This window comes from Canis lupus, chromosome 1 (assembly GCF_003254725.2).
Source record: "Canis lupus dingo isolate Sandy chromosome 1, ASM325472v2, whole genome shotgun sequence".
NCBI lineage: Eukaryota > Metazoa > Chordata > Mammalia > Carnivora > Canidae > Canis > Canis lupus.
This window is the reverse complement of record NC_064243.1, coordinates 35,901,362-35,922,598: the sequence shown is the minus strand read 5'-3', so window position 1 is coordinate 35,922,598 and position 21,237 is coordinate 35,901,362. Positions and strand designations below refer to the sequence as shown.

Below are 21,237 nucleotides of genomic sequence, written 5' to 3'. Positions count from 1 at the left end.
TTTATAATTATATGACTAAACTCAGTGTAACAACTTTAATAAAATTAACGTGCAGGAAAATAACAGGATGTTGGCTGAGCATAGGGAAACAAGGTTCTCACACTGATTATGGAAGTAGAAATTGGCACAAACTTTTGTAAGACTCTGGAAAATGTATTTAATGGCATTTATATGCACAACTTTTACAACAATTTCAAGGAATTCTAAGAATTGACCCTAAGGGCATGTTAACAAATGAGCAAAAAGACATGCATAAAAGGATTTTGACAATTCAGTATTATTAAAGCACACTGAAAGTGGAAAATTGACTTACAAAAGTATAACAGATCATATAACGGAAAACCTCATAGCTGCTAAAAATCATGTCAAAGGAGAACATATAAGACAATATAAAAATTTTGATATTTTAATATCACATACATAGGAGTAAAAGTAGACATGTGTGCCCAAATAGTAACAGAAGTTATTGATCAGAACAATAATAATTTTTCTTCTTTGTAGTTCCTCTCACTCCAACCCTATCTCATGCCTTCCTCTTTTATACCAGGAAAATCCTCCTAAATACCTTCTGAAAAGTACAAATGAGCTTAGATCAGAAGGTAGAGAAGTAACATCAAAGCTAAGGAAGAGAGAGTTAAAGCAGTTATTTATTTTCTTTATGTTGTGAATAATCTAAGTATATTCATAAGCTATGAAAGACAGTTTAGCCTATTATGTCAGCTATTTCAAATTATTTTTTTGTATATTTTTTATTGGAGTCCAATTTGCCAACATATAGCATAACACCCAGTGCTCATCCCATCAAATGGCCCTCTCAGGGCCCATCACCCAGTCACCCCATCCCCCCCGTCCACCTCCCCTTTCACTACCCCTTGTTCATTTCCCAAAGTTAGGAGTCTCTCATGTTTTGTCACCCTCTCTGATATTTCCCACTCATTTTCTCTCCTTTCCCCTTTAATCCCTTTCACTATTTTTTATAGTCCCTGAATGAATGAAACCATATAATGTTTATCAGCTATTTCATTTTTTATATATTTATTTTTTATTGGTGTTCAATTTGCCAACATATAGAATAACACCCAGTGCTCATCCCATCAAGTGCCCCCTCAGTGCCCATCACCCAGTCACCCCTATCCCCCGCCCACCTCCCTTTCTATCACCCCTAGTTTGTTTCCCAGAGTTAGGAGTCTCTCATGTTCTGTCTCCCTTTCTTATCAGCTATTTCAAGTTAAAGCAGACTTAGACAATATTTACTTCCTGAAAAAAAAGAGGGTGCTTCCTCTTAGATAATTTCCACACACAACTCTCAAGAGGTAGAATTAACCAAATACTCAAAAATGTCAACCCACGGGCCCAGCTGGGATTCTGAAAACCTCATAATCCTCTGTCAGAATGAACACCTGGTTTGGGTGACCCCCAAAGTCAGCTATGCTGCTTTGTTTTTTGCCCTAGCAAACCATCAAAATGTTCTCATCTTTTCAATTTAACATTTACTGAGCACTCGGCACACTCCAGGACTTAAGAACACTACAGTAAAATGCTTCATTTCCTCCCCTCAGGAAACAGGGAAAGAAGAAAGGGAATTAGTAAGATACATACAAAGAGAAAAATTATAATACGGTAGCATAAATAACTTTTTTAAGGGAAATTTCTATTTATTATCCTCTTATTTAAATTTATAAAGCCCTTTTTCAAATTTATAAGCAGATAGCAGCTTTTCTGCATTAGGTTTAAATTGTGAAATTTCTTGTAACTTTTAGATGCAACAAAATAAAAACAAGTTCACAAGCATGTAGTATGCACAAATTTATAAAGTATGACTACACAATATTGGGTTTAATACACATGCCTGGTTTGAGAATGAATTTTATTTTTTTTTAAGACTGGTTGGTTGATTGATTGATTTGATAGAGAGACGAGGGGGAATAGCAAAGTGGGAAGAAGGAGAGAGAAACTTAAGCAGACTGTACTGATCACAGGGCCTGAAGCAGAGCTCAATCTCATGACCCTGAGATCATGACCTGAGCAGAAACCAAGAGTTGATCGCTTAACCAACTGGGCCACCCAGGCACCTCCCCACTTTTTAAAGATTTATTTTTTTTTATTTCAGACAGACATACAGAGAGAGAGCTAGAACACGAGCACAGGGTGGGGAGGGGCAGGGGGTGGTCTTATAACCAATTTTAACTTTTCATTGACACTTCAAAAGCTTTTCTCAAATGGGTTATTTTCTTCAACACTAATTTCCTGTTGTCTCTCCTTTATACATAAAATCACAAATAGGGACCGATCACTCCCAAGTGATTAAAATCACTCCCAAGTGATTAAAATCACTTTATTTCAAAAATTTTTGATGTATATACTATAAAATCATTTATGGAGATGCATGCCCACAGGAAAAAATAGTTTTATATTAAAATATAATTACTTACATTGGCACTCCTGATATGTTGAGACACCTTTTCAAAGTTTCTATTCAGTTCGGCTAATTTTGGTTCTACAAGCTCCCTGCTTGAGCCTCCACGAGCATTCATCAAAACAACAGCCTGATCACGGACATTTTCAACTTGGAGGTTGGCATCATCCAGCTCAGATATTAAACGCTAATTGTAAGAAAACACAGAATTATCACGTGGGAAATATCAAAACCAAACATGGGCATGACGCTAACTCAGAATTACAGGCAGTTTACATGAATTTCTTGGATCCCTGGAAAAGATTTTAGAACAATCAATTTAATGAAGAGCTGTTCATATCGGACTCATCCAAGACCACAGTTTCTCCCACCAAAATAAAAACTAATGAATCTACTGCAAGGGAAGAATGAGTGCACCAGTAACTTGGAGCATTAAAGAAAAGACCACACCAAAACCTTCCACTCCCACTGTTATTGATGCTCTGTGCTTGGTACCTTCACGATTTCTTCCCGTTTACTCGCGGGTTTTTTTTCAATCTCATCCAACAGAGCTTCAGCTTGATAAAGCCAGGTACTTATGTGAGCTACATTTCCATCAAATACTTCCAACTGGTTCTGATGATTCTAGAAAGGAATTAATAAAATACTTGCAATCAGATGCAGTATTTAAGACAATAAACTTAGATGACCTTTAAAAGACCTGCAAAAAGCCAAATACATGCTGAATTTCAAGACAGGATTCTGTTTTTCTGTGAAGTACCTTCCCAGTAAATAAATCTCATTCCTAAAAAAGCACAGTTATGGTTATGTACTTTGTAAATCTATTTGATTTAGGCCTCAATACAACAAAAATTTGAAGAAGGATAAAAGGTAAAACTTTTTCAATTTCATTTTGTTTGTCTCCCTTATTCTTCATTCTTCTAAGTAATTCCATTTACACCCCTTGATCATATTTTTTAATGAACTTAAAAAGTAATAACATAAAAGAATGCTTAAAGTATGGGTTGAAGAAGATTCCTTGCTCAGTGGACTATAACTGACTGGCAGGCCCGCGGCTTGTCAGCTCAGTGCCGCCAGCACTTAACAGCAGAGCTGGCACAGTCCTCACTAACATTTCCTGGAGTAGGACAGAAAAAGTGATTGAGGGAATAAATGTGAAAACCACCAGAAAACAGTTAAGCCAATTAAAACAAAGCAAAATAGCTGAGGCTAAGGCAAGAATTTAGGAGTTGACCAAAAAGAATAGGGAAGCCTTTTGATGAAATTAACAGCTTTTAAGAGCTGTGTTTTATAGAATAAAGGAAACTAGAAAAAAATCTTAGAAGTATTTAAAAGACAAGAAAACAAATTGTTAATCCATAATATGGAAGAATAGTTAAAAAAAGAAAAGGAGAACTCATAAATAAGAACAGTTTGGACAGTGATCTGGTGTCTAACAAAGAACCGATGACCACCACTTATTTAATGTTAAATGTTCTAGGGGTTCCTGGGTGGCTCATTGAGTTAAGCATCTGCTTTCTACTCAGGTCATGATCTCAGGGTCCAGGGATCAGGCCGCATTGGGCTCCCTGCTCAGCTAGGAGTCTGCTCCTCCCTCTCCCTCTGCCCTCCCCCAGGCTCATGCTCACTCCCTCTCTCTCCCTCTCTCAAATAAATAAATAAAATCTCTTTAAAAAAATGTTCTAATAGGACTATAAAGGTATCATTTGAATTTGAAAGGAGAATTTGGAAGGTATAAATTTAAGAATATAGAAGTAAGGGTTGTGAGAACGTGGAACAAAGTTAGTTACAATAAAAATGAATATATAAAATATATAATGAACATATTCTACGAGCCAAGAGTCTCATATTCATTATTTAACATTTAAGAACTCTGAGATATGTTCTTTTATTCTAATTTTATATATACAGAAATTAAAATGTAACAATATTTAAGTAATTTACCCAAGTTTTGCAGATAAATTGTGTTTGGATAAGAAGCTGACAGATCAGGATGTGAGCCCATGAAAGAAACTCAATGCCCTACACATTCTGATTGATTTCAATAAATGCTCAAACGCAAAATAATTTATTTTTGTCTCTATTTATTATTATCCAATAATTCTATGAATTTGAAAAAGTCCTATCTCAGATACAACAAAACAAAACAATAATTTATAAATAAAACTTCTTCTAAGGGAAGAGAGAAGGGAAGTTGCCATATATTTATTGTTAATATAAGAGGGACAGAAAACCACTGTGAAACTTAAATGGTCATTACTAGTGGTATAATCAAAGACTAAAACCATACAACCTTTAATAAGTAGCATAAGCATCATCATGATATCTACAATTGATTATTTTAAGTATTAATTATAGATCATATATACATGTTTTATATCACATAATCATCACAAAAACTGTATGAGGTAGAAATTATAGTAATGTCCATTTTATATATGAGAAAACTGAGATTTATTTATTTTCTTTAAAGATTTTATTTATTTATTCATGAGAGAGATACACAGAGAGAGAGAGAGGCAGAGACGTAGGCAGAGGGAGAAGCAGGCTCCATGTAGGAGCCCGACCCCGATATGGGACTCGATCCCAGGATCCCGGGATCACGCCCTGAGCCAAAGGCAGATGCTCAACCACTGAGCCACGCAGGCATCCCAAGAAAACTGAGATTTAGAGAGCATTCAAGTGATGACCAGTGTCATACAGCTCATAGTCAAAATTTTTACTTAGGCTACCAGATGCTAGTATGCCATTATTAGAACATTATACATATATATATATATGTATATGTATATGTATAAACTATATATATATATATATATAGTTTATAATAGCATGAAAATTAAATATAAAATAAAATCATTAAAATATAACAAATGAGGTACACTTACTAGGATACTAAAGTACATGTTCCTATGTATGTCACAAATGGTTTTTCACTTAATAGAGACATTTTGAACTCTTTCTATTTACTATGTTTTCAAAGGAAAAAATAACATGTAACCAAATGAAACTAATTCACTTGAAGCAAAATATTATAGTGACACACAAAAAAGAGATTCCAATCAAAGCTGTATTGGCTTTTAAATAATTAAAGGGGAAAAGGTTTCATCATTAAATTTTCTCTAAAACATACCATTAACGTATTGCACCAATCTTCTGTCCAGGTGCGGACACGGCTCCACCCAGCATTAAGGACACAGAGCCTCTCCTCTAAAATGGGCTCACTGCCCTCAATCAAGTTTTGAAGGGCAGCACTACTCTCTGTGATGGTATTTAAATCAGCTTTTCTCTTTTCCAGATCCTTCAGAACATTCTAGAAAAGAAAAATACCATGATCTACTTGATTTTTCAGAACATTGTATGAAGGTTATTTTGTTGCTGTTTTTATTTCAAGATTTTATTTAAATTCAAGCTCATTAACATATAGTGTAGTATTAGTTTCAGGGGTAGAATTTAGTGATTCAGCACTTGAATATAACACCCAGTTTATACAACTTAAATTTTTAAATGACTTTTTTTTTTACTTATGTATAGTAGTCCACAACTCCCCTATATAATTATTCACAACATGTCAAAGGCTTCCAAAACTCCACAACTTACTAATATGTTGAGGGTTCTGAAATTCCTAATAAAAAATAAAACATTTAATTATGCAAATACAAAAAATAAATTCAGTTGTGAAAAAGGATCATTTCATTAATTTTACATACAAATGCTATTTGCTACACACAAACACCAAATATCTTCATCATTCCTTTAGACATAAAAAATGAATTTTACTTTCAGTAACTAAAAGCTGCCAAAACAGAACTATCCCAGAAGTCACAATTCTACAAATTTTATAATGAATTTATCTCCTAGACTACTACAGGAAACCAACACTGTGTACGACATTTATTTGGAAGGATAACACCACAAAAAATACCTCATCTTAACTAAATCATAGGAGAACTAGCATGTCTAAGCTGTAGTCATATAGTTGCCATATGCAAAGATAATACTCTGGGTAGTATAGTGACAACTTGATTCGTACATTTGTAAGTCTGACCAGGCAAGACATGTACTCAGAGAAATACAGCAAAAATGCTATCTTCCAAAATTAAAACTATGAAGTTATAAAATCAAAAGTAACGAGCATATCTACCCCACTGCTATTGTACCTTTTTAAACCAACATTTAAACAAATCATTTCAAGGAGCTCATTTATATTTAATCTCACATCATTAAATGACATTTTGGAAGATATAAAAATTGCAAATTCCCAGATGAGTCAAGGTTGAAACATTTACTTGGCCATATCAAACACTGGTATATTTATAAAGGCACTAAAATGTTTCCTTTAAATGTTCTTGTCCAGAAGGAAGAAAAAAAAAAAAAGAAAAACAACCCACAGCCATGCTCTCTACAGTTAAGACTTTCTACATACATTTATTTCACTGGGAATGTACTGACTGACTAGAACAGTCCTTAAAAACTATATGAAATAATTATCTACAAGTAATTAAATGTAAATAACATGCTAATAGACTATACTGTAAAGAAAGTGACTACACTGAAAATAATATTTAAGCTATTGAATAAAAATGCTATTAAAGGTCAGGAATGAAAATGTCATTTAAATGTTTACAATGCGAATACACATTCTTCTCAAGTGCACATGGAACTTTCTCCAGAATAGACCACATATTGAGTCACAAATCAGGTCTTAACCGATACCAAAAGCCTGGGATCATCCCCTGCATATTTTCAGACCATAATGATTTGAAACTAGAACTAAACCACAAGAAGTTTGGATGGATTTCAAACACGTGGAGGTTAAAGACCATCCTGCTAAAAGATGAAAGGGTCAACCAGGAAATTAGAGAAGAATTAAAAAGTTCATGGAAACTAATGAGAATGAAGATACAACCATTCAAAATCTTTGGGATACAGCAAAAGCAGTCCTGAGGGGGAAATACATCGCAATACAAGCATCCATCCAAAAACTGGAAAGAACTCAAATACAAAAGCTAACCTTGCACCTAAAGGAGCTGGAGAAGGAACAGCAAATAAAACCTTCACCCAGCAGAAGAAGAGAATTAATAAAGATTCGAGCAGAACTCAATGAAATAGAGACCAGAAGAACTGTGGAACAGATCAACAAAACCAGGAGTTGGTTCTTTGAAAGAATTAATAAGATAGATAAACCATTATCCAGTCTTATTTAAAAAGAAGAGAGAAAAGACTCAAATTAATAAAATCATGAATGAGGGATCCCTGGGTGGCGCAGCGGTTTGGCGCCTGCCTTTGGACCAGGGCGCGATCCTGGAGACCCAGGATCGAATCCCACATCAGGCTCCCGGTGCATGGAGCCTGCTTCTCCCTCTGCCTGTGTCTCTGCCTCTCTCTCTCTCTCACTGTGTGCCTATCATAAAAAAAATAAAATAAAATAAAATCATGAATGAGAAAGGAGAGATCACCACCAATACCAAGGAAATACAAATGATTTTTAAAATGTATTATGAAGAGTTATATGCCAATAAATTAGGCAATCTAGAAGAAATGGATGCATTTCTGGAAAACCACAAACTACCAAACCTGAACAGGAAGAAATAGAAAACCTGAACAGGCCGATAACCAGGGAGGAAATTGAAGCAGTCATTAAAAACCTCCCAAGACACAAAAGTTCAGGGCCAGATGGCTTCCCTGGGGAATTCTATCAAACTTTTTTTTTAAGATTTTATTTATTTATTCATAGAAACGAGAGAGAGAGAGAGAGAGAGAGAGAGAGAGGCAGAGACACAGTCAGAGGGAGAAGCAAGCTCCATGCAGGGAGACTGACATGGGACTTGATCCAGGGTCTGCAGGGAGACTGACATGGGACTTGATCCAGGGTCTCCAGGATCACGCCCTGGGCTGCAGGTGGCGCTAAACCGCTGCGCCACCTACCACTGTGCCACCGGGGCTGCCCTCTATCAAACGTTTAAAGAAGAAACCATACCTACTCTACTAAAGCTGTTCCAAAAGATAGAAAGAGATGGAGTACTTCCAAACTCATTCTATGAGGCCAGCATCACCTTAATTCCAAAACCAGACAAAGACCCCACCAAAAAGGAGAACTATAGACCAATATCCCTGATGAACACAGATGCACAAATTCTCAGCAAGATACTAGCCAATAGGATCCAACAGTACATTAAGAAGATTATTCACCATGACCAAGTGGGATTTATCCCTGGGATGCAAGGCTGGTTCAACATTCGTAAAGCAATCAATGTAATAGATCATATCAGCAAGAGAAAAAACAAGAACCATATGATCCTCTCATTAGATGCAGAGAAAACATTTGACAAAATACAGCATCCATTCCTGATCAAAACTCTTCAGAGTGTAGGGATAGAGGGAACATTCCTCAGCATCCTAAAAGCCATCTACGAAAAGCCCACAGCAAATATCCTTCTCAACGGGGAAACACTGGGAGCCTTTCCCCTAAGATCAGGAACAGGACAGGGATATCCACTCTCACCACTGCTATTCAACATAGTTATTAGATGTCCTAGCCTCAGCAACCAGGCAACAAAAAGAAATAAAAGGCATTCAAATTGGCAAAGAAGAAGTCAAACTCTCCCTCGTCGCCAATGACATGATACTGTACATAGAAAACCCAAAGACTCCCTCCTCAAGATTGCTAGAACTCATACAGCAATTTGGCAGTGTGGCAGGATACAAAATCAATGCCCAGAAATCAGTGGCATTTCTATACACTAACAATGAGACTGAAGAAAGAGAAATTAAGGAGTCAATCCCATTTACAATTGCACCCAAAAGCATAAGATACCTAGGAATAAACCTAACCAAAGAGATAAAGGACCTATACCCTCAAAACTACAGAACACTTCTGAAAAAAATTGAGGAAGACACAAAGAGGTGAAAAAATATTCCATGCTCATGGATTGGAAGAATTAATATAGTGAAAATGTCAATGTTACACAGGGCAATATACACATTTAATGCAATCCCTATCAAAATACCGTGGACTGTCTTCAGAGAGTTGGAACAAACCATCTTAGGATTTCTGTGGAATCAGAAAAGACCCCGAATAGCCAGGGGAATATTGAAAAAGAAAACCATAGCTGGGGGCATCACAATGCCAGATTTCAGGTTGTACTACAAAACTGTGATCATCAAGACAGTGTGGTACTGACACAAAAACAGAAACATAGACCAATGGAACAGAATAGAGAATCCAGAAGTGGACCCTCAACTATGTGGTCAACAAATATTCAACAAAGCAGAAAATACTGTCCACTGGAAAAAAAAACAGTCTCTTCAATAAATGGTGCTGGGAAAATTGGACATCCACATGCAGAAGAATGAAACTAGACCACTCTCTTTCACCATACACAAAGATAAACTCAAAATGGATGAAAGATCTAAATGTGAGACAAGATTCCATCAAAATCCTAGAGGAGAACACAGGCAACACCCTTTTTGAACTTGGCCACAGCAACTTCTTGCAAGATACATCCACGAAGGCAAAAGAAACAAAAGCAAAAATGAACTATTGGGACTTCATCAAGATAAAAAGCTTCTGCACAGCAAAAGAAATAGTCAACAAAACTAAAAGACAACCCACAGAATGGGAGAAGATATTTGCAAATGGCCTATCAGATAAAGGGCTAGTATCCAAGATTTATAAAAAACTTATTAAACTCAACAGCAAAGAAACAAACAATCCAATCATGAACTGGCCAAAAGATGTGAACAGAAATTTCACAGAGGAAGACATAGACATGGCCAACAAGCACATGAGAAAATGCTCCGCATCACTGGCCATCAGGGAAATACAAATCAAAACCACAATAAGATAACCACCTTACACCCGTGAGAATGGTGAAAATTAACAAGACGGGAAACAACAAATGTTGGAGAGGATGTGGAAAAGGGGAACCCTCTTGCACTGTTGCTGGGAATGTGAACTGGTGCAGCCACTCTGGAAAACTGTGTGGAGGTTCCTCAAAGAGTTAAAAATAGATCTGCCCTACGACCCAGCAATTGCACTGCTGGGGATTTACCCCAAAGATACAAATGCAGTGAAAGACCGACACACCTGCACCCCAATGTTTATAGTAGCAATGTCCACAACAGCCAAACTGTGGAAGGAGCCTTGGTGTCCATCGACAGATGAAGAGATAAAGAAGCTGTGGTCTATGTATAAAATGGAATGTTACTCAGCCATTAGAAACGACAAATACCCACCACTTGCTTTGACGTGGATGGAACTGGAGGGTATTATGCTGAGTGAAGTAAGTCAATCGGAGAAGGATAAATATTACATGGTCTCATTCATTTGGGGAATATAAAAATTAATGAAAAGGAATAAAGGGAAAGGAGAGAAAATGAGTGAAAATATCAGTGAAGGTGATAAAACATGAGAGACACCTAATTCTGAGAAACGAACAAGGGGTAGTGGAAAGGGAGGTGGGCGGGGGGTTGGGGTGACTTGGTGATGGGTACTGAGTACGGCACTTGACTGGATGAGCACTGGGTGTTAATGCAATATGTTGGCAAATTGAACTCCAATTAATAAATAAATAATAAATAAATAAATATTTACAATGCAAAACTTTTACACAATTTTTAGGTGCAAATACATTAAAATGTTGTGAAATCTTAATGTTTCTTAAATCTAGAAACAATATTGAAAAAGTGGGTCCCCTACTGATGTTTCATCTGATTTACTCTAGTACTGTGAATTCATGACTTGTATTTACCATCTTCATTATTTCAAACCTGAAATAAGATTAAATGGGAATTTTAAAATAAGTAGTACCAGAAGAGGCAAACTTACCACTGTTTTAGCTCTTTACCTTTAAAAATTATGAGAATCAATTAATTGAACTGAATTGAATTGATGTGAGTAAAAAACTAACTGAATTGATGTCAGTATACAAAGATGGATGATTAAAAATTAAAAATGCAAAAAATCAGTGTCACCTATGAACAAGCTACAAGTAATGAGTAAAAAAAGAAAAAAAGCATACTTTTTATATACCTATAAAAATAAGTATATAAGAATAAATATCCTTGTATATATATATAAAATGTCTTTGAGGCATTATGTAGTAATATAAAAAAATTGGGGAGGGGGAGTGAAACATACCATGTTACTAAGACGACTTATAGCAAAGATATTTATTCTCCTCAAAAAAAATCTATAAATAATGGCAATTCAAACCAAAATTTCCAATCAAATTTTTAAAATAATTTCAGACTAATATTTCTAAAGTTTATATGAGTATAAACACATACACACAAACAGAAGCATAAAGACAGGGAATCCACTAACTACATGTTGAAATATATTATGAAGCCATAGAGTTAAACAGCTGAAGAACAATTCAGAGGGTCAGATCAGTGAAGCAGAAAACAGAGAAAAGCAATAGGCAAAAAGAATACATGAATTTAGCATCTCAAATCAGTGGGGTTTCTTCCTTTCCTTCCTTCATCCCTTTCTCCATCTCCTTGTCATGTCACATAGCCCATGGCATAATTATACTTCTCAGGAGCTATTGTAGTACCTCAGATCCTGATCTTCTTTCAACTGCTACCTCTACGAAGTGTTCAAATTTAAGAAATGGTTGTATCATTCATGATCTCAGAGCACCTGCTCTCCACTTTCCACAAGCAAAGTGGAGTGTTTAGATGTCAACACTGATACTTGTGGCTTTATATAAATTTCTGTCACAGTATTGATCATTTATATTCAGCACTTATCTCTAGTACATGCTCCTTTCTTAGGAAATAAATTTACGAAAAGAGAATGCCTTGGTTGAAAGAAAAAGTGCTTTGTGTTTAATTCTTTGTCCACCTTAAAAGAGAGAATTGGCAAATCTACTCTCTAATCTCTGTGATTTCAAAATAACTATGGAACTACAGAAAACTCTTGGACCTTTGCTTTTTTTTTTTTAATTCTGTTCCTATGCTCTTTATATCAGTTCATCTGCAATAGAATATTATTTACTGGCATAAAAGTTATTATAGAAGAATTAATGAATAAACTCAGTACACTACTTTGTGAAAAATGAATACTCAAAAAATGTCACCAGTTGTGAAGGTAATAATGATTAGAATGTTTTTAAGTATCACATAGGCACAATGCTTATAAAGCCCCTACTGATAATCCATGTGAGTTTAATGCTTTTGGAATCAATATAAAAATGTCTTCTTAAAATTGTTCTTTTAAAAGTCTTTTCTTTTTTCTTAAGACAGGGAAGTGGAAAAAAATCTTTAAAAAAAATGCTATATTTAACATGAAATGGAGATAAATGACATCCCGAACAAAATGCCACAAGAAACCCTAGCGTAATATTGGCAGGTAACCGAACCACAACTTACTTTAGCCCAGGAGATTTCTACATCCAAGTCTCCAAGCAAGCCTTCTGAAGTGGATTTCTGTACCAATTCAGTTTCAGTAACAGAAAGCCATTCAGAGAGAGAAGCAGTGTCTTTCTTCATTTTCCGGGCCAACTGTGATGCTCTTTCTAGGTCCTGTTTTCCCTCTGTCACCTAAAAAGGAGAAAGAGAGAGAAAGAAGAGAGAGAGGAAGGGAGAGAGAGGGAAAGGGCAAGGAAGAGGGAAATGAATACAAAAAGAATGAATCCAAATAATAACTAAGGATCCAAACTATCCATCCTTAACCCCCAAGACATATATAACCTTTACCTCTCCCACCTGGAATCACTCCACTCTTGTAATTCCACAAGGAGACAATATACTGTGTAGAGGTTAATTGTCAGGCAACCCTGGGTTTTCATCTTATCTCTTCCCACTTACTTTCTAACTGACCTTGGTGGAGGCACTGCCCTTGAAAAGTTGTTCTGTATTAAATGAGAAAGATACACACACAGAGGGCTTGGCCCAGTCCTTGTAACAAAGTTACAGAATCAGTAAATGGTATCTTTTATCATTTTGAACAGAAAATGCCTTACAATCCTCTCAACGAAGAATTCTGTTTAAAAAACACACACATATACCCTATATTTTAGAAAGTTGAGGGGGAATAGTATGGTTTTCATAATTAAGTTTAGCAATTAAGTACTTAATTTAAAATATAAGAGATGACTATGCAACATAGACCTTTATCATTTTGTTTTTGTGGTTGACAGAAAAGCAAAATGGACTGAACTAACATTTACCAGGCTCTTTACATAGCTCCCATATCATGCTGAAGAATCTGATACATGCCATGCAAACAAGCACCACAACGGCATCTATAATGGGCCCTCTCCTTCCTATTTGCAGGTCAGGGCAGTGAAGCTTACAGGGTCTAAAGCCATGAGCAGGGGGGCACACGACCACTGGATTGAGCCTGGTCTGACCCTTCATGTTACAGGATGGTATTCTCAAACAAAACTATCATTCATAATCTAAAGTTGAGATAACATTTTTAAGGGCACCAAAACACAATACATAAATAAAAATGTGTCCCTCTTTTCATGAGCATGTATGTAGAGACAATTCACATTACCTAAGTAGTAGAGTGATAAATAAGTCAGGTATGGGATGAAATTTTCTTAGATGATACAACGATTGAATTTTCTTAATAAGTAATGTGGAATTACATTTCTTTTTTCTGATCCCCTTGGTTCCATTTTACTCTTTGTTACCTCAAGGATGGATTTTTATTAAATTCCTTCTTAAAAGTGAAATATTTTTCTCTACAGAGTTTAATTAGAATTCATAACTTTAAATTAATAGCCCCTCAATGCAGACTTTAGGAGACAAATACATGAATTTTATTAAAAGATATTAGGTATTCAAGGGATCTTATTGGACTCTGACATGACTGGGAAGCTATACAATCATAAAATTTAATGCTACCAAAGATTTGTATTTACCAGGAAGAAAATAATTTACAGTTCCACTTATAACAATTCACTCTTCTCAGTCTAACCAATACATTATGAGCTATAGTGCATTCTGAATTAAGCAGTATCAACTTGGAAAGATTTTACCTAACCATTTATCCTTTCTTCTTCTTATGGAACTTCTTATGGAACCATTCTTTCTCAATAGGATCATCCCCATCAGCTATGAAACATACATAAGTCTCTTGCATTTAAAAAAAATGTTTTTTTTTCCTTCTTTGGCTCTATCTCTCCTAAGAACGTGCTCTCTCCCATCACCCCTTACCAACCTGAAAAGCATTTTCTTATTTTCCTCACACTTCTTACCTCCTCCTGCTCTGCTTTCTGCCCCTATCACTTCACAGAAATTATCTTTGCTAAGTTCAATAATAACTCCAAGGGCAAAGATCTAATTTGACATCTTTAAGTGGACATTATATGTAATGTACAATAATTCAAAACTAGGGCCTACACTCTTTCCCAAAACACCCTTTTCTCCTGGCTTCCCCAACCCAGCACTCTCCTGGTGTCTACTACTTCTTGCTACTGTTTCATATACATACATGTAGTTTCTATCGTGATTTTTCAAGGTGTACAATGTGATCATTTTACGTATATATACAGAGTGAAATGATTACCACGATCAAGTTAATCAATGCATCCATCTTCTCCCATAGTTACCTTTATTTTTTGGTGAAAACACTTAATATCTATTCTTTTAGTAGATTTCAAGTATATAATTATAGAAAACAGTATGGTGGTTCCTCAAAACATTAAAAATAAAACTATCATATGATCCAGTAATTCCACATTGGCATATATGTCCAAAGGAAACGAAATCAGTATTTAGAAAATATATTATATGCCCATGTTCATGGCAGCATTACACATAATAGCCAAGACATTGAAACAACTTAAATGTCCACTGATGAAAAAATAAATAAAATGTGGTACAGATATACTTTAGTTTCTTTTGCAAACACACCTTCTTCAAATGTCTTACTAAATGATCTAATTCCTCAAGACTTGCTCCAGACCCTTTTATTTTTCTTTTTTCTTAATTTACTTAAAAATTATTTTAATTAATTTTTCCAGTTTTATTGAGTTATAACACTGTATAAGTTTAAGGTGTATAGCACAATGACTTTACTCACATATATTACAAAATGAAAACCACAAAAACTTTAAACGTTTATCCATGATCTCATATAGATCCCCCCCAAAAAAACAAACAAACAAAAAAATAAAATAAAATAGCTTCTTGTTTGTGATGAGAACTCATAGGATTTATCCTCTTCACAACTTCCATATGTACATATACAGCAGTATTAGCTTTAATCTGCATGTTGTACATTACATCTCTAGAGCTTATGCACCCTGTAACTACAAGTTGGTACTTTTTGATCACCTTCATCCAATTCCCAGGCCCACCAGTCCCCCTCCTCTGGTAACCACAAATCTGATCTCTTTTTTTATGAGTTTAGCTGTTGTTGTTTTTTAGATTTCACATAAGTGAGATCATACATTATTTGTCTTTCTCTGTCAGCTTATCTCACTTAGCACAATGCCTTCAAAGTTGGTCTATATTGTTGTAAATGGCAAGATTTCCTTCATTTCGTGGCTGAATTATATGACATTATATATACACCATATCTTCTATATCCATTCTTCTATCAATGGACACTTAGGTTGTTTCCATGCCTTGCAATTCTAACTAGCACTACTATGAACATGAGGGTGCAGATATTTCTTCAATGTAGTATTTTTGTTTCTTTCAGATATATACCCAGATGTGAAATTACTGGAGTGTAGTGTAGTTCTACTTTTAACCTTTTGAGGAACCTCCATACTGTTTTCCACAGCAGCTGCACCAATTTACAGTCCTACCAACAGTGCACATCCTTGCCAGCATTATCTCTTTCTGATACTACCCATCTAACAGGTGTGAGGTAGTATCTCACTGTGGTTTTGATTAGCATTTCCTTGATGATTAGTCATGCTTGAGTACCTTTCTATGTACCTGTTTGTCATTCAACTATCTTCTTTAGAAAATGTCTATTCGGATCCTCTGCCCATTTTTAATTGGATTATTTGATTTCTTGCTATTGAGTTGTATGACTTCTTCATATACTTTTTTATATTAACCCATTATCATATATATGATATGCAAATTTTTCCCCTTCTGTAGGTTGTCCTTCCATCTTGTTGATGGGTTTTTGTTTTTTGGTGTTTTGTTTTGTTTTGTTTTGTTTTGTTTGCTGTGCAGGAGCTCTTTAGTCTGATGTCATCCCACTCGTTTATTTTTTTATTTTGTGGCTTGTACAGGTTTCTCTTTTCTCATTATATCCTCTCCCAAGACAATCTCATCACCACTGAAAACTTTAATTACCATCTCTATGCAGATGACTCATAAATTTCCTAGCTTCAGCCCAGATATATTCTCCAGATTTGAATAACTTTGTGAGTACCTGACATATTCAATTCACTCTCACAAAGGCACTTAAAATGTGAACATGTCCAACTTATGACTTTTCCACATTTCTGCCTTTCTTTCCAGTGGCCCCTCCCAATGATGGCATCATGATCTTCCATGTAACCAAGCCAGAAACCCAAGGGTCATCTTTTATCTCCCTCCCTCCTGTACTCCCACATCCTAATCCATCACCAAGTCCTACTCACTTCACTTCTTAAATATGTCTAAGCCCATCTGCTCATGCCATCTCCACTGTTCCATTCTCGTTCATTTCATCTTCATTTCTCACTAAGAACACAATGACTTCCTAACTGCTCTCTTCACATCCAATGCTGCCTTTCTCCAATTCATCCTCCAAACTGCAGTGAGTGATCATTTAAAAAGCAAATACATGAGCTTGTTATCTCACTGCTAAAATCCTGCAATAACTGCTCATTGCTCTTAAGATTAAAATCTTTATCACAAATCCTAAGATACTACTCTGCTCTTGGTCTCAGCCCTCTCTCCAACACCATGTTCCCCACACTTGCTCTCTCTGAATCAGCCACACAAATGTACCATGCTTGCCTCCTGCCACAGGACCCTTACACATGCTGTTCCATCAACCTCAAAGTCTCCTCCACTGCTTTCACCCAGGCCATTCCTACTCATCCTTCAGATCTCAGCTTATGCATCACTTCTTCAAGGAAGCTTTTATAACCCAGACTGGGCCAAATTCTCCATTACATATACTCTTAAAGCACCACATACATTCCTTCATAACACTTCAGACTGCTAATGTGACATTACTTTGTCTGGCTACTTGATTAGTGTTTTCTTCTTTCATTATCCTAAGTTCTACTAGACAAGGATAAATTACGTTTTTGCTCACCTCTTGATCTATACTGCCTATATGATTCCTGTCACACAGCACAGTCTCAATTGTGTTGAATGAGAAAATTAACACTAAAACCAGTCTCAGTTGGAGAGTTGATATTAAAACCAGCAACATCATTCCCATCTGTAATATGCCCAGTTGATGAATAACTATAATATTTGATAAATAACTTCAACTGTATAATACCAAAAAGAAGCTTGACACTATATGTTCCAGATATACAATGTATAAAAATAATATAACATGTATCAGATTGTCAGTTTTATCTTGCAAAAGTAAGAAAGTCAAAATTTTCCAGGAAATGTAGGCACTGTTCATTCTTACTGACCCAAAAATGATAACAAAATTTCAGCTAGGTTTCTCTGGGCTTATGCAGAAACTTAGGTAATGTTTAATAACCCAAGAAGGATCTAAAATATTATCTAACACATCACAATATTGCCAAGAAGGTTTTATTTAAACATGTTTATTGTTATTTTGTTTTCTTTTGCTCTGCTTTCCTGGTTTCAGGGTAGAGTACTCAGTAAGATAAGACATTAAATCTGCTGAATATAGTCATCCATAATAAATGGCCAAAAATCCCCCTGCAGATTCACTAAGGCACTAAGATGCACAAATTATATGTTTCTTAAAAGGCTTTTAGATCCTGCTAGATTACTGTAAACTTGCTGACGCTTACCATTTATTAGAGTCCCAATGTTTTAACATTTCTCAGTAGACTATTCCATTTAAAAATCCAAGGACCAATAACTTGAGTTTATACAGAGGCTATTACTGGTAGAATTTTCTTAGAATAACTTAGGAAGTGTGACTAGCCATTGAAAATATAAAAATAAGGGCAGCCCAGGTGACTCAGCGGTTTAGCGCCACCTTCAGTCCAGGGCCTGATCCTGGAGACTGGGGATCAAGTCCGCATCGGGCTCCCTACATGGAGCCTTGCTTCTCCCTCTGCCTGTGTCTCTGCCTCTCTCTCTCTCTCTGTCTCTTTCTGTGTGTGTGTGTGTGTCTCTCATGAAAAATAAAATCTTTAAAATGTATATATGTGTGTGTGTGTGTGTGTGTGTGTATAAATGAGTCTGGATTAAATATCAAAAGTAAATTTCTCTACAATTATTCATCATTGTAATGTTAACATACAGATGTAAAGAAATACAATAAAAAAATACTGGGATAATTGAGAAGACTATTATCAGTGCCATAAAATTCAAACATGCATTCTTCTAGGAGCAAAATTTTAAAATACATAAATGAGAGAGACACAGCGAGCAGTGGAGTTGCCCTTACCTGGGCACCCAGGTCATTGTAGAGAATCTTCAGAGAAGTCAGCTGCTCATCCATCCCCTTTGGGTTGTCAGTTTGTTGCTTCTGGACAATATGCCTTCCTGTTTTGATTACAGTCTCCACTTCAAGCTTGACTTCACTCAAAGTTTTATAGAGTTTCTTTAAAAGAAAGCAAAACACATTTTATACACTGTGGTGAAAAGTTGTTAATTGGAATCACTTCGGAACACAGCTTATACAGATTGACAGCTACAAAGTAACTCTGGAGATCAAAGGGCTTTATCTTCCTCGGCTTGGGCTCAAAGGATAAATGAAATGAAATCAAGGTTGCATTATCTTTTTAAAGTCAGATAAAAAAAATAAACTAACAGGAATTATACTTGTTTAAAAAACCCTCAAACATGTATTTTCAAGGTTTATGAACATACTTAGTAATAAAAACATTTTTCCTACATAAAATCGCAAAATATTAAGACTAAAAATTGAATGTCTACCATTTTTTAAATTACATTTTTTAAAAACCATAAATGCTATTACTAGAAAAAAAAGCCAACACTGACTCTATTTCCAGCTGTTGAAATTTGGAGTATTAACATTTGCTTTTTCTTAGAATTCTCTGAAGTACCAAGTCTACCTCAATGAGAATGTATACTCCATATATCAAGATGTATGTAACTATAAGAAATTGGAGTTATGTAGGTCAAATTCAGAGCTATCCTCATCCTAGTTACCTTGAAACCAAAAAGCTTTTATCTGGGTAACTTCTCTTGTTCTGTCTACCATGATCTTGACCTGAAACATCTCCTGTGGCGTTGTCACATAATAATGAATCAGTGGACTAAGTTACACAAGGTCAAGGATAGTGCTTACTCTGCTGATCTCTGTGTCTCATTAAATCAATAAATACTTACATCTACACTCACACACACATACATGCACACAAATGCAAACATACACACTTTCACAAACACATATACTTATACAGCCACAAATTTACCCTGTTTATTCTTCTACCCATTCCAGCTTTCGAGTACACAAAACTTCAGTGTGTAACAAAGAGACTGCAATTTTGAAAAGCATAAAAAACTCTCCCCAGACTTTCATCTTAACAAGTATCATGTTAAGTTTCTTCATGATTCTCCTCAAAAAGAAGACTAATTGTAAGATTGTGTATACTTAGCCACATTATTTTTAAATTTCTACTCAACTGCACTATAATGTTCAAGCCTAAAATAGTAATAAGGCCTTATAAATAACTTCTTCTTTCACATCTTAGGTTTAAACTTGAATTTAAAATCTTACTTTCCTAGAGAATGACTTTTTTATGTTATAATATTCCTGACATTCATTCTAAGTATAATTTCTGTCATTTTTAGGCTTAAACTTTTTTTAAGTTAAAATTCAAAGTTTTACTTTCTTTAAGAATGATTTTCTTTTACACTATAATATTCCTGACATCTATTCTCAGTATGGTTCTTCTAGGTGACTCAAACTTATCCTTTAAAGCTTAACTTATTAGTCACATTCTGTCAAAATCTTCCCTAACTTCATACTGTGATTAAGATGTGTTACCCTTGTTTTTTAAATCATGTTATATGCATGTCTATTCCAGCTTCCTTATCTTGTTACATTGTAATAATTGATTTTATTCTCTCCTACCTGTCTCTCTTTATCTCTTCTAATGTCCTTGAAGGACAGGACCACACTTCTTATTTTTAGCCTCTTCTTCACCATCAAACTCTATTCTTAGCTCACCATAGACTAGTAATTATTAAAGCATGTATGTAAGCACTAGATGAAGCCATATTAGCTGCTGAAAAACCCACTGAACACATTAGCCACCCAATGGCCTCACCATACACTTGTCCAGATGGTTCTGTATGATGTCAGGATCCACGTCCTTCACGTCCAGAACATGAAGTTCTGCTTTCACACAATCCAACACACGTTTGCAATCAAGCATGCGCTGTTCAAAGTTAGCGGGCTTCTGGAAAAGCTGGAACTTTGTGGACACCTCTCGAAGTTTCCTCTGTTTCCAGAAATGAACAAAAGAAGCAATTCACATCAGAATGATAATCTCTCTCAGCAGATGATATTAGTACAATACACACCACTAAAAAGCTACAAGATAAAGCAGCAATAAAAACATTCCTTAAAGGGACACCTGGGTGCCTCAGTGGTTGAGCATCTGTCTTCAGCTCAGGGCGTGATCCCAGGGTCCCAGGATCTAATCCTGCATTGGGCTCCCTGCAGGGAGCCTGCTTCTGCTTCTGCCTATGTCTCTGCCTTTCTCTGTGTCTCT

The 21,237-nt window shown here is 35.7% G+C and overlaps 1 protein-coding gene across 10 annotated transcripts in view; it reads right to left on the bottom strand.

The window, feature by feature from the left end:
* Positions 1 to 21,237, bottom strand: part of UTRN (utrophin) — a 497,383-nt gene that overhangs the window by 290,076 nt on the left and 186,070 nt on the right. For all 10 annotated transcript variants that reach the window (XM_049113409.1, XM_025422487.3, XM_025422483.3 and 7 more), the window contains 6 exons: positions 20,791 to 20,964; positions 18,939 to 19,094; positions 12,794 to 12,964; positions 5,550 to 5,729; positions 2,912 to 3,040; positions 2,433 to 2,603 (listed from right to left, as the gene is read on the bottom strand). In XM_049113409.1, coding sequence (XP_048969366.1) covers positions 2,433 to 2,603; positions 2,912 to 3,040; positions 5,550 to 5,729; positions 12,794 to 12,964; positions 18,939 to 19,094; positions 20,791 to 20,964 — 981 coding nt within the window. The remainder of the gene's footprint in view (positions 1 to 2,432; positions 2,604 to 2,911; positions 3,041 to 5,549; positions 5,730 to 12,793; positions 12,965 to 18,938; positions 19,095 to 20,790; positions 20,965 to 21,237) is intronic.